Source organism: Leptonotus elevatus, chromosome 10 (genome assembly GCF_054856555.1).
Source record: "Leptonotus elevatus isolate MCC_2025b chromosome 10, RoL_Lele_1.0, whole genome shotgun sequence".
Classification (NCBI taxonomy): Eukaryota; Metazoa; Chordata; class Actinopteri; order Syngnathiformes; family Syngnathidae; genus Leptonotus; species Leptonotus elevatus.
In genome coordinates this window covers 14,205,109-14,217,905 of record NC_141248.1, presented here as the reverse complement: position 1 = coordinate 14,217,905, position 12,797 = coordinate 14,205,109, and the positions used below count along the sequence as shown (strand labels likewise).

Genomic DNA, 12,797 nt, shown 5'->3' with positions numbered 1-12,797 from the left:
AGTGAGGGGTGAAGCAAGAGTCTGACTTCCTGTTGAGTAAACCTTTAACATGACAGATTTAGCCAACACTGTTAAGATAGCAATATTTAGCTAATACATCATTCCTGTTGGCGCTCTTATTTGAAACCTATCCACATAACGTCCTGTGTACTTAACAGACTGGCGCTAACTTTATAAACGCACAAAGGCTTTCCCAACATTCTTTGTTGCAGTTTCGTGTAACACTTCTGAATATACTGTGCCTTTTTAATGTGTTATTTTGTACGGCAACGCGGAACTTTCAATATGTCGTACAAAGTTTCGACTGGGCTAGCCTACGTTGTTTGAACTTAGTTGTTCAAACGTATTGGTAAAATGTAGGCCAAATGCTAAAAACATAGCATTTTTTCCCATAATGCCACGTGGCATTGCCGCAATTGTATGTGAGCAAGTCAAAACCCTGTAGCATTTATGGGAAAAAATATTTTGACAATATGTTGAAACAACTTTGCTTTGTACTTTGCAGTACGTTCAAACAACTTTAGCAATAAGTTCGAAAGACTTCCATAATTTTGTAAAGAGAATTGCTGTCTTAGTTACAGTGGTGTTGTTTCTAGTCAAGTTATTGTTACTTTAGGTATACATTCTTATCTACAAAAGTCAGTGCTACAAAATAATAAATAAATAATAAAAATTGAATGACAGTAGAAGAGCATTTGTATGAGAAAGCAGTAATAGAATACAATGTCGTCAGTGTTGATTTTCAAATGAGATTGGAGGATATTATAATGCAGACAGGGATCGTGGCCCAGAGTAGCAGACAAGCCCACCGGAAAATTACCAATCCGGGCTTGTATATAGTACTGTACACTCTCCAGTGATCCTCCACACATTCCAACAAAACTAGGCGGCCCAAATTTTCCTGGTAGCTTTTAATGTTGACACGGAGTCATCAATGTAGGCCCAATTTCAAGTCAATGGCTCATTTACAGTTGCCCCGGTGATAAACAGGTAATAAGTTCTGGATGGCCGGACTCTGTGTGGCCAGAGCAAAGTCACTTTGTCGGGTTTTGCACGTTGCCCTTCTCCAACACAGCTGATATATGATCAGCTCATTAGCAAGCTCTGCACAAGCCCGAAAACGATCCTGTTGATTGGAATCAGCTCGTGTTGGAAAAGAGAAACATCCAAAACCTGCAGGACTCCGGCCACCTTCGGGTGAGACGGTACAAATACTTGACACACTTCGGGTGCTCACGATACAGCCTTTGCCTGCAGTCGCATGCATTTGGCACTGTGCCCAGACGTCTCAACAGGTATAAAAAAAAATGGATGGATAGTTTTTGGCTGCCTATATTTGCTTGTTTTTGTTACAGAAATGCTCTCACCGGTGTTATTGCATGTGAAAGCAACTTAAGCTGTTCGTCTGTTGTGAAGAACTGAATCAGCTAATGTGGGTAGGAGAGTGTCCTAATGTCGCACGATAGATAAAAGAGAGCCCAGCTCGGCAGCATCATTTTCGCCAATGTGCATCTCTTGTATTCAAAAAGCCGCATTTCATTAACTAATGTGCTCAAACATTACGTAATCTAACAAACCAAATGAGGTTGCCAAGCCAGGGAAGAAAAAAAGAAGGAAAAAAAACAAGGCTCAACATGGATGAACTTTGCTACAGTTGAGAGGGTCATCCGTGGCGAGAAAGGGAACAGCGAGCGTCCTGTGGTTCCGGGAAGCTCAGGCAGACCTGAGGCTCATAATAGCCCATCCATAAATTACAACAAGACAAGGGCATTCTCTGAGGACCCCCAGATGCGCGGTCTCACTAAAATTACACCTCGTTCATCAAATCCCACATTTCCAAACTGTCTTTTACGTCAGGAATCCATTTCTAGGTGCTCTGGATTCTCTTCCGACATCATTTCCCAGGAGCTCGCTGTGCACCACTGGAGGACATCCATTTGTTTTGTGAGTCCAAATATTTGCTCCACGGCTGTAAGGAAAAAAAATACAGTCTTTTGTTAAAGGATAGCTCAAAGGAGTTTATGCGGCTATTTGAGGAAACAATTGATGGCTGACGTACAGATGTCGCTTCGCGGCGATAAATAAGGCGCAGTTATACATCGGAGATGACGTGTTCTGCTGGCCTCTGCTGCCAACAAACCTTAACTAACCGCAATTTTATGACCTTTGACCACTGAAGTCAGGTCAGCCATTAGCCCATGGAAAATTTTCAACATGCCAGCCAAGAGAATGGCGTGGCTGAGTAGGCATGTGCTGCATTGTGGATGCCGCACGAACTGCGTACGCTCTGAACGACACGCAGCCTCAATCAGTCATGAGATAAATTGTTGAAATGGCCCTTGATGTCTCCATCCTCCAACCCACCTGATTCAAATGATCAGCTCATCGGCAAGTTCTGGACGACCCTGATAATGATAACGATCATTTGAATCAGGTGTGTTGGAGGAAGAAAACATCTCAAATATGATGTTTGGGACCTATGATCTGAAGCAGGAGTAGGCGGAGCCTCTATCATGCATGTTTTGGATGTATCTCTCCTTCAACACCTGATTCAAATGATCAGGATTTGATCAGCATTTGAATCAAATCAAATGCTGATCAAATGATCAGAAAATTGGAATCAAGTGAGTTGAAGGAGGGAACCATCTAAAATATGCATGACTGCGGCCCTCGAGGACCAGAGTTTGAGACCTATGATCTAAAGCAGGGGTGGGCAACTCCGGTCCTCTACCCGGGCCACTATCCTGCGCGTTTAGATGTTTCTTTAGTCCAACACTTGATTCAAATGATCAGGATTTGATCAGCATTTGAACAAGGGGTGTTGGAAGAGGGAAACGTCAAAAACATGTAGGATTTAGCTCTCGAGGACCAGAGTTTCAGAACTTTGATCTAAAGCAGGAGTGGGCAACTCCGGTCCTCGAGGGCCACCATCCTGCATGTTTTAGATGTGTCCCTCCTCCAAAACCTGATTCAAATGATCAGGATTTGATCAGCATTTAAATCAGGTGAGTTGAATGAGGGAACCATCTTAAATACGCATTACTGCGGCTTCCGAGGACCAGACTTTGAGACCTGTGATCAAAAGCAGGGGTGGGCAACTTCCGTCCTCGAGAGCCACTATCCTGCACGTTTAGATGTTTCCTTCGTCCAACACTTGATTCAAATGATCAGGATTGGATCAGCATTTGAACCAGGTGTGTTGGAAGAGGGAAATGTCTAAAACATGCAGGATTCGCGCTCTCGAGGACCAGAGTTTGAGACCTTTGATCTAAAGCAGGGGTGGGCAACTCCGTTCCTCAAGCGCCACTATCCTGCACGTTTAGACGTTTCCTTAGTCCAACACTTGATTCAAATGATCAGGATTGGATCAGCATTTGAACCAGGGGTGTTAGAAGTAAATGTCTAAAACATGCAGGACTCCGGCTCTCGAAGGCCCAGAGTTTGAGACCTTTGATCTAAAGCAGGGGTGTGCAACTCCAGTCCTCGCGTGCCACTATCCTGCATGTTTCCCTCCTCCAACACCTGATTCAAATGATCAGGATTTGATCAGCATGCATTGTTTATGTCTAGCAAAGCCAATCATTCTTTGAGGATTATTAGTTATTTGCATCCAACAGGATTTCAAATGAAGCGAAGCCTATTGAGGCAGCGGACGCGGTCCTTCCTCCGTTGAAGTCAATGCTCCGAAGCGGCTTTATTTGTGGATATTTGCACGCCAAGCGTCCCTTCTCACAATGAGCCGAGATTACATACATGTTAGCCAATTAGCGGAGCTTTCATCACATCAGCGCGAGGGAGCCGAGCGGGGCGCTGCCGCCTCTGAGCGTAAATCTGCCGTCACTAGTCATCCTGTCAGCCAAATCTGCGCGCAACATCTGCGGCATGTCAGCCTCTGACAGCGCCGCTGCCCAAGTGTGAATTAGCAGCAAAAGAAAAAGGCATGCTCCAAATCAGATCAACCGAGCAGGTAAACAGATCCTCCCAGTGGAACCGATAGTCATTACCAACCCGTGTTAAAATCTCGTGAGGTGTAATTGCGCATGATACTTAAGTCCAAATGGACACTGTTAGGATCATCCGTCATGGTCTCGTTTCTTGTACTATCTCTACTGAACCAGTGATAACAGTTATGCGCTTTTTGGGAATTGCACCGACTGCTTGCTTGTTGAGCATCCAGCCCTCCTTTTTCTTTCGCTTATCCTGGCTGGCTTGGATTGCACCCTGGACAGATCACAACAGGGCTGATGCATAAGCCACGTGTATCAGAATCAGAAGCAGCTTTACTGCCCAAGTATGTAAAAACACACTAGGAACGTATCACACTCGTATTACAGCAACAAGCAACTATAACAAAAAGAAAGATAAAATTTTCAGACTTAGTGGGAGGTTTTCATACATTTTTTTACTTTTCTGCCTTTCTGTAAAATTTCTGACAATTTTGGCAATTTTATGGATGTATTATGGTTATTTTGTTTCTCTTTTTATTTCTTTACATTTTCCCTGCCTTTTTTTTTGCTATAAATTTTCTGATATTTTCATCAATTTTGTGGGCATTTTATGTTGATTTTGGGAATTTCTTCTTTTGTTTATGGACATTTTATTGCTACTTTTTGAACATTTTCTTTCCTGCTTTTTCTTAGAACAATTTTCTGACTTTTTGGGGGGCAATTTTGTGTTCATTTTATGGTAATTTTCGGGATGTTATAGATACTTTTTGGGGGGAAAATTGTGTGCCTTTTTCAAGTCAATTTTCTGCCTTTTTTCTTTAATTTTTGGACATTTTATTGTTTCTTTTTGAATAGTTTGTTTTCTGCCTTTTTTATATTTAATTCTCTGACATTTTATGGTAATTTTTTGCTTTTCCTCTTCCTTTTTGGACATTTTATGGTTACTTGTTGGCCATTTTTAGGTCATTTAAAAACTTTTTTATCTACCTTTCATCTCTTTTTCTGACAACTGTAAATTTGGATTCTGACTTTTTAAAATATTTAATCATATTTTCTGAATATTTAATCATTCATTTTTTTTAGCTCAATCATTAATTCCTTTGAAAAATATTTTATCTAATAAACAAAAATATGTAAAAAAAAATAAAAATAGATGTATTAATTTTGACATATTTTTTAGAGATCAACAGGGAATCACCGAAAAGGGGCTCCAGAGTCAGTTGCAAACCTCTGACCCAAATAAAGGTACACTGCTTGAAGATATACAAAAAGCCATCGGAAATTCGTCTCAGGTTTGATGAGACATTAAACATGCTAAATTACTCTATTTACATATCCTACACAAAATGAACTGCGCAGCAATTTAGTGCACTTGACAGACACACACAATCCTGGTTGTGCTTCGTCAATCAGCTTCCACATCTGTTTGGGAGAGTAAACAAGTGTGCACCTGTTTTTGTACGTGCACATTTTTAGTAAATCAGGCCTTATGAGAGCAGTAAGCGCACATCTGCATGGCTTCCAACGAGTCCTTCTGCCTCTCTTTACGTTAATCATGGATTAATGAGGGGAGTCGCTTCAATTGGCCGGGAGTTGGCTGCATTCCCTCCCACAGCGGCACAACACTAAACTAGCAAAATATATATATTTTTAATTAAAACTCCATCCATTCACACAGTTAATCTGCAAAAATAGAGCCCTCAGGATTAAACCAAAAACCTTGATGCTGTAGGTAACATTCATCGGCAGAGATGTGCACAAACATTTAGACTCGAGCGCAAATGTGAAAAAGGGCACTTCTTGTCATTTATTCATAAATAAATAATAGGACATGTCTGATTTACCTACAGTATTCAATTATTTACAGTACCAGGAAGGGGTACATGGTGAAGTAAGAATTTTTAAATGTACACTGTAAAAACAGTTCAGGTAAAACTTTATCCAACTAGGGTCAAAATTAGATCGACCTGCTACTTGGGTCAATTTGACCCAACTCTTTGGGTCATTTTGTAAAAAACAAAACCCCTAAATTGGGTCATTTTGTACAAAGCAACCCAGAAAGTTGGTTCAAATTGACCCAAGTAGGTCGGTCCCATTTTACCCCCCCACAAAACTTTTTTTTTTTGTGCGGAATGAAAAATCCATGTTGGGTCAGCCACTTTTTGACCCATACTGGTTTTATTTTTGACCCAAATGAGTGTAGACTGATCAATTTGACCCAACTTTCTGGGTCGTTATAGACAAAACAATCCCCAGAAAATTTTGTAATTTTGTACAAAGCAACCCAGAAAGTGCGTCTTATTGACCGTCGGTACACTCTAAAAACAGTTAGGTCAAAAGTAACCCAATTATGGATAACAAAAAATGGACCGATCCATTTTATGGGTCAATTTGACCCAACTTCTGGATTGTTTTATACAAAATGACCCATTTTTTTGACCCAAGTAAAGGATCTGACCAATATTTATGAGTTGTTTTACACTAAAAAACAAATTTCTTGACTCAAAGTTGGGTCAAATCGACTCAAGTAGAGGATCGGTCCATTGTTTACTCATAGTTGGGTTATTTTTGACCCAACTGTTTTTAGAGTGTATCATTATGGTCCACCCAAACAACTAACAAACAAACAAAAAACGAAACAAAAACAAACAAACAATTGTTTTGTGCAAAATCTTGTGTTATTTTTACCTAATTGTTTTTCATTTTTGGCATTATTGTAATAAATGGTACTTGAAACGAAATCAAAAAAGGTCAGATGCACGTGCCTGTTCATCATTACATACCTGAATAGAAACATCGCTGTAAGATCCTCCAATAACTCCAGATATGGCCAAGGGGACGTCATCGTGGATGGCGTAGGATCCATCGGGGCAAGTGTACTCACTGTCGTCCACTTTGGTGAGCGAAGCCCTGACAAACTCGAGCGACTGCTCCAGAGCGTAAGTGTCCTTGGAGCACGTGTCCAGTATGTGAGCTCCCAAACGAATCCCGGGCAGGATGCGCTCATCCCTGTTGATTTCATCCAGCGCGAGCAGCATGGCCTCCAGTCGCTGGATTCCTCGCTGGGCGTTGATCTTCCCGCAATCCTCGGCGGCTTCGCCTTTCTGATGCACGGGGAAGAGACCGCCGATCATCAGATCTCCGTCCAGCGTGATCTCCTTCTTGGAGTCCGTGTTGTAACCCACCGCAGGCAAACCCTGGGGAGCCTGGGCAAAGAGGGTCACGCATATGGCCAGGAGGAGGATGTGGGACGGCCAGAGGGGTCGGGGCACAGGGCGCACCCCCAACACTGGGGAGTTCCCCAATGACATATCCCTGGGCAGAGCAAGGTCCTTTTTTTTTTTCTTCGTCAGCGTCTGATCAGCTTTGGAGGGTGAAGAAAAACACAGCGATGCGCAGCGGCACCAGATCTCACGGCGCCCGTCTTTTTATTCTGACAGAGGCCATCGAAAGCATCCGTGAGATCCTCCTGCTCTGCTTCCTCTTCTCGCACTTGGTAGATTGCAGCCTGCAGATCAAAGAGATCAAAGAGAAAGTCACTCTCGGTCTCACATGCAACACAAGCGTTCCTTTGTTTTATTGCGGATGTGGGGGCCGCCGCCGCGTTCGATTGCACGAGCAAGCGTATTGAAGGTTATCGATATGATCAGATAAGTCAAAATGTGTGCGGCGTTACAGTAAGAAATGCTATGTTTTTAGCATTTAGCCTACAAGTACGTTGAAACGTACTTGGAAATGTGTTCGAACATATTTGCAAGCCCTTGAATGTATTAAAATACATTTGAACGTATTTACCTTTGATTATGTTCCCCAGTATTTAATTATGTTCAAACGAACTCGCAAATACATTTGAACGTATTTAAATACGTTCAAACCAGGACTGTCAAAAGTAAAGCGTTAACTCTGTAAATGAATTTAAATGAATGAAAGCGTTTAAAAAGTGAACTCAAATAACTCTGTTAACTTAGTGTCCAGACAAACCTGGAGGAGTCACTGGCGGGAAGATGAATTAACATGGACTATAAGTAGTTCGTGAGCAGAACAACCTGTAAGTTCTGAGAATGACTTGTTTGAGTCAATTTTGATCGTTTTGTTTAACAATTGCATTTTACAGAAGTATTCCATTCAAAGATCAAAGAAAGCTATTAGAGCAGTCTTTGATTCTAAACATACTTTTTATTTGAGTATTTTTTGCATCAATAGAGATCCTGAGGTTGAGGTCACGCGTCCCAAAATGGCCGTTAGAAAACACATCAAACACATCCGCACATTCTAAATACGTTTAGCAATGAAAATGAATGAGTTTGGAGAAAGTCAATGTGGTTAAATGATACTTGAAGTAATGAACAATAGCAGTACAAAAATGTACAATTAACTCATTCACTGCCTCCAATTCATTTAAAAAATTAGGGGGCGACAGGCAATTAAAATTTGTAATTGTAATTAATTGTATGACTTCACTAGTTAACTCATGATTAATCGCAAATTTGATATCTGTTCTTATTGTGCAATGATTTTTTTTAAACTAATAGTAATAGTAAAAAAAATTCTTTTTTTCGTTTATAGACGTCAAAGGCAGTGAATGAATAAAAAAAGAAAAGATTATTAAAATGTTGGGGTGTCAGGTGATTAAAATTTAAATCGTAATTAATCGCATGACTTCACTAGTTAACTCACGATTAATCACACATTTCATATCTGTTCTAAATATACAATAAAAAAAATTCTAGCTTTTCATACTTGTGTTAACAAAAAAGGAAGAAAAAAGTTAAACTAATAGAAATTGTTCAAATGAATTTTTGACGTTTTTATCCGTCAATGGCAGTGAATGAGTTAACATTATCATTGACCTGAACAACTCATTACAATTGTTATTATAGATTATATTGTGTTATTGTATATTTAAGGGTTATTTTTTTATGGCGGTATCTATCAGGCCAGGCCACTGTTATTGATATTGGGAAAAAAGGTTTTTATGTAGCCTCGCCAACAGTCACCAAAAACAGCAGTGCCTTGTTGGAGGCACTAATGAGTACTAAAAATCCTTAACAACCCACAAAGATGTCTTTCAGGTCCACTTAAGACTCCATGAGAATCACCAAACAAAATGTATTTTTTTTTTCACCTGCAAGGCAAAAAAACAAAAATAAAAGAGTCTCTGCAACAAGTTGAAAGTGTCTCAACAGCTCAGTCCTTTTTAAAGAAGCTCATTACCGCCATTCCGAAAATCCGAGTTGCGGGTTTCCGTTGAGAGCAGGTTACATGGCTTCGAGCTGAGCATTATTTTATGTACTACTTCAAGTCAGTGTCAGCGTGGAGCTAAAGCAGTTCCTGTTAAAACGCTGCAGAGGCGAAGGCTTATTGTTCTTTGTCTGCTTTTTGTGTCGGTTTTTGCGGACTCCCCGAGGCTTAATTAAGCAGTAGGTTGACTGTGGGTAAAAGTTTTATCACAGTAAATCATTGAGCCAGAAGGATTTGTATCGTATCCAGCATCTCAGCAAATCAACTTGACAGACTTGCAAATAATGAACTGCGCCCAAGTCAGATCATGGATGCTAAAAAGGGGATGTGAAAGAATCGTTGAGAGAAAAAAAAAAAATAAATAAAGCGAGCCGCCCATTAAAACAAAATAAAAACTCAACAGGAGTCAAGACTGCAGACAAGATTCTTTTGGGGTTTCCGTTGTTTTTCCTGCCTTCCTCCATCCCTCTCCTCCCTCTGCTCGTTGTTTCCATGGAAACTTGCCGGTTGGTGGAGAGGGTGAAGCGCAAAGTGGAATGCGGACCAAGACAAGTTGGTGTGTCTGGCCATGCGTGGCGCTCGCTCCTCTGGGAGAACTGGCAAGCATGTGTTGTGTCAACTGGCCCCGCTCCAGTCACCGCTTCTCATCTTGTCATTAATCCAAAACTAGCGCCATCACATTTTTTTGAGATTTTTTTTTTTTTTTTTTTTTTTAATCTTTACATTCATTTGAAAACACTCTCCTCTACAATTCCAAAGCACGGTTGCTTGGTTACGAAGCAAGGCGACAACATGCCAATGTCTTGGTTATGAATATGCTATAGACTCAACAAATGACAAATAGCAACCCGGTTCAAGCGTTTCAGTCTTTCTTCTTCAACAAACAGCAGAGACGACGAGCATGATACTTCTTGCCTGGCGGCGCGCTCTGTACTTTTAATGAGAAATGAGAGGTGACATGTTGCATTAGACAAAGAGTGTGGATGTCAGACTTTTTTCATTTGCTCCCTCAGCAGCTTGTCAACAAGTGCAAGTTCACGGCGTAAATGGGTCAAGTCACTTCTACTTCCCTCGAATACAAAAAGCACCAGCAGACGGGAGTGCCGGCGTTTTTGTTACACAAGAACTTTATTTTTTTATTTTTTATATATATATATATATGTTTGGAGTGCAGAATGCGCACTGCAGCTCGACGAAATAGGAAGCGTTGCCACATTAGACACACAGGCGGTCAAACTAAAACTTGACTAAAATGACATCACAAGATAAGAAAGGTGATGTTGTTAGTCGGGGCAAAGCTGTAACATTTGCAGCCTCCTTCCCAAATGTCCGCACCCCAGGAGGCCTCCAAGCTCGCCAGTGGATTTTCTTTCTCTTTGCTGTCTGTGTTCGCTCCAACGTCTGTGCTCTTCTGATTTTTTTCTCTTAGTCTTCTCTCAAGGAATGCTCTCTTTCTTGCAACAATTCACTAGTCTATACTCTACATTTTGGAAAGATTGCCCATTTTAGAAAGCAGTTCTTGCATGTATGTATATATATATATATATATATATATATATATATATATATATATATATATATATATATATATATATATATATATATATATATTTATATATATATAATAAAAAAAATTATATATATATATATATAATAAAAAAATATATATATATATAGATATAATAATAAAAAAAAATATATATATATATAATAATAATAAAAGATCATATATATATATATATATATATATAGAGAGAGAGAGAGAGAGAGAGAGAGAGAGAGAGAGAGAGAGAGAGAGAGAGAGAGAGAAAGTTAACTTAAAGTTCCTTTAAAGCCACCAATTTTTTTAAACGTGTGATTAATGATCACCCCTTACTTGGAAAGCCTGTACTGAGGGAATTCCAGTCCCAACGCAGCAGACACGTCCATGTCAAAATTTAGCCGTAAAAATTTAATAATAATGCATATATTTGTAGAGACTGGGGTAAAGTTGTATTTTACGATTTTAAAATGTGCAGAATTTCACAAGTTTCTTCATGTTAATGATTAGATAGCTCTTAATATGAAAAGAAAAATGCACTGAGCTGTCGCCAACGTCTTACAAATGCAATTATGCTATCTCGTGGCAGAAAAAATGACCAACACAAATCAATATCACACTCGTTTTTTACAGTACAATACATCTTTTCCTTTTCATGTTTAAGATTAGGTAGCTCTTAACTCATTCACTGCCATACATTTGTTTAAAAAAAAGATTATTAAAAATTAGGGGCAAGAGGCGATTAAATGTTTTTAATTAGTTAACTCATGATTAATCACAAATTCTATCTGTTCTAAATGTACAATAAAAAAATTAGGTTTTCATACTCTTGTTAACAAAAGTGGGAAAAAATGTTTTAATTTATAGAAATAGTTCAAATGAATTATTGACGTTTATAGACATCAACAGCAGTGAATGATTAAAAAAAACAAGAAAGAAAATAATATAAAAAATTCGGGGCATCAGGCGATTAAAGTTTTTAATCGTAATTAATCGCATGACTTCACTAGTTAACTCGTGATTAATCACAAATTTTATGTACAAAACTAAATGTACAATAAAAAAATCTAGATTTTCAACAAAAGTGGAAAAAAAAATTAACTAATAGAAATAGTTAAACAGAATTTTTGACGTTTATAGCCGTCAATGGCAGTGAATGAGTTAACACTATCATTGACCTGAACAACTCATTACAATTGTTATTATAGATTATATTGTGTTACTGTAGAGTTAATATGAAAAGAAAAATGCATTGAGCTGTCACCAACGTCTTACAAATGCAATTCTGCCATCTAGTGGCAGAAAAATGACCTCAACACAAATCCATTTCACACTACAGCACATCTTTTTAATTTGAACTCAATTTTATGAATTATTATGACATTACTGTATCAATGACTAAAACATTTGCAGTCATATATCTATATCCCTTAACACTTTTATGATAACGAGAGTATGAAAACCTGGGGAAAACATATTTTATTATACATTTTATTGTACATTTAGAACAGCTATAAAATTTGCGATTAATCATGAGTTAACTATTGAAGTGATGTGATTAATTTATATATATAATGAATTTCTAATACATTTCTAGTAATCCCCGCTCAGTTACCGACAGCAAGCCAGCTGTTCCTTATTACTTTTACAAGCTTATATGAGTCCAATAAAACACAAGATGCTGGCGCACGTATACATTTAAGACGCAATATCCAACCAAGGATTATTGCCTCTTCCCTTTTTTTTTTCTTCCCATTTCTCCTCCTATGTGACCATCTCGACTTCCTTCAGCAGATGGCCTTTTTTTAATTCAGGAGCATAAATCCCAGCAGCCGCTCCCACACTTCAAGCCAGGCTGTGTGAAGGAATGGCGAAAGTGGGAGTGGGGGGGCAAGAAAAGGGAGTGCAGGAACAAAGCGGCAGAAGCAAGTGGGTGGGAAAACGAGGTAAAGGTTCGAGAAAGATGTCATTCGGGTTTCATTCTTATTTTGGGGGAGTTCATCTTAACATGGCAATATGCCCCCAAAGTTGAGTTGGAGGTCATTTACGTGCGATGTTTTCACAGTGGA

The 12,797-nt window shown here is 39.2% G+C and overlaps 1 protein-coding gene across 1 annotated transcript in view; it reads right to left on the bottom strand.

Moving 5' to 3' along the window:
• grm2a (glutamate receptor, metabotropic 2a) overlaps positions 1-12,797 on the bottom strand; it is a 33,816-nt gene that overhangs the window by 16,253 nt on the left and 4,766 nt on the right. Inside the window, exon 2 of the mRNA XM_086086768.1 lies at positions 6,731-7,455. Coding sequence (XP_085942894.1) covers positions 6,731-7,258 — 528 coding nt within the window. The 5' untranslated portion in view covers positions 7,259-7,455. The remainder of the gene's footprint in view (positions 1-6,730; positions 7,456-12,797) is intronic.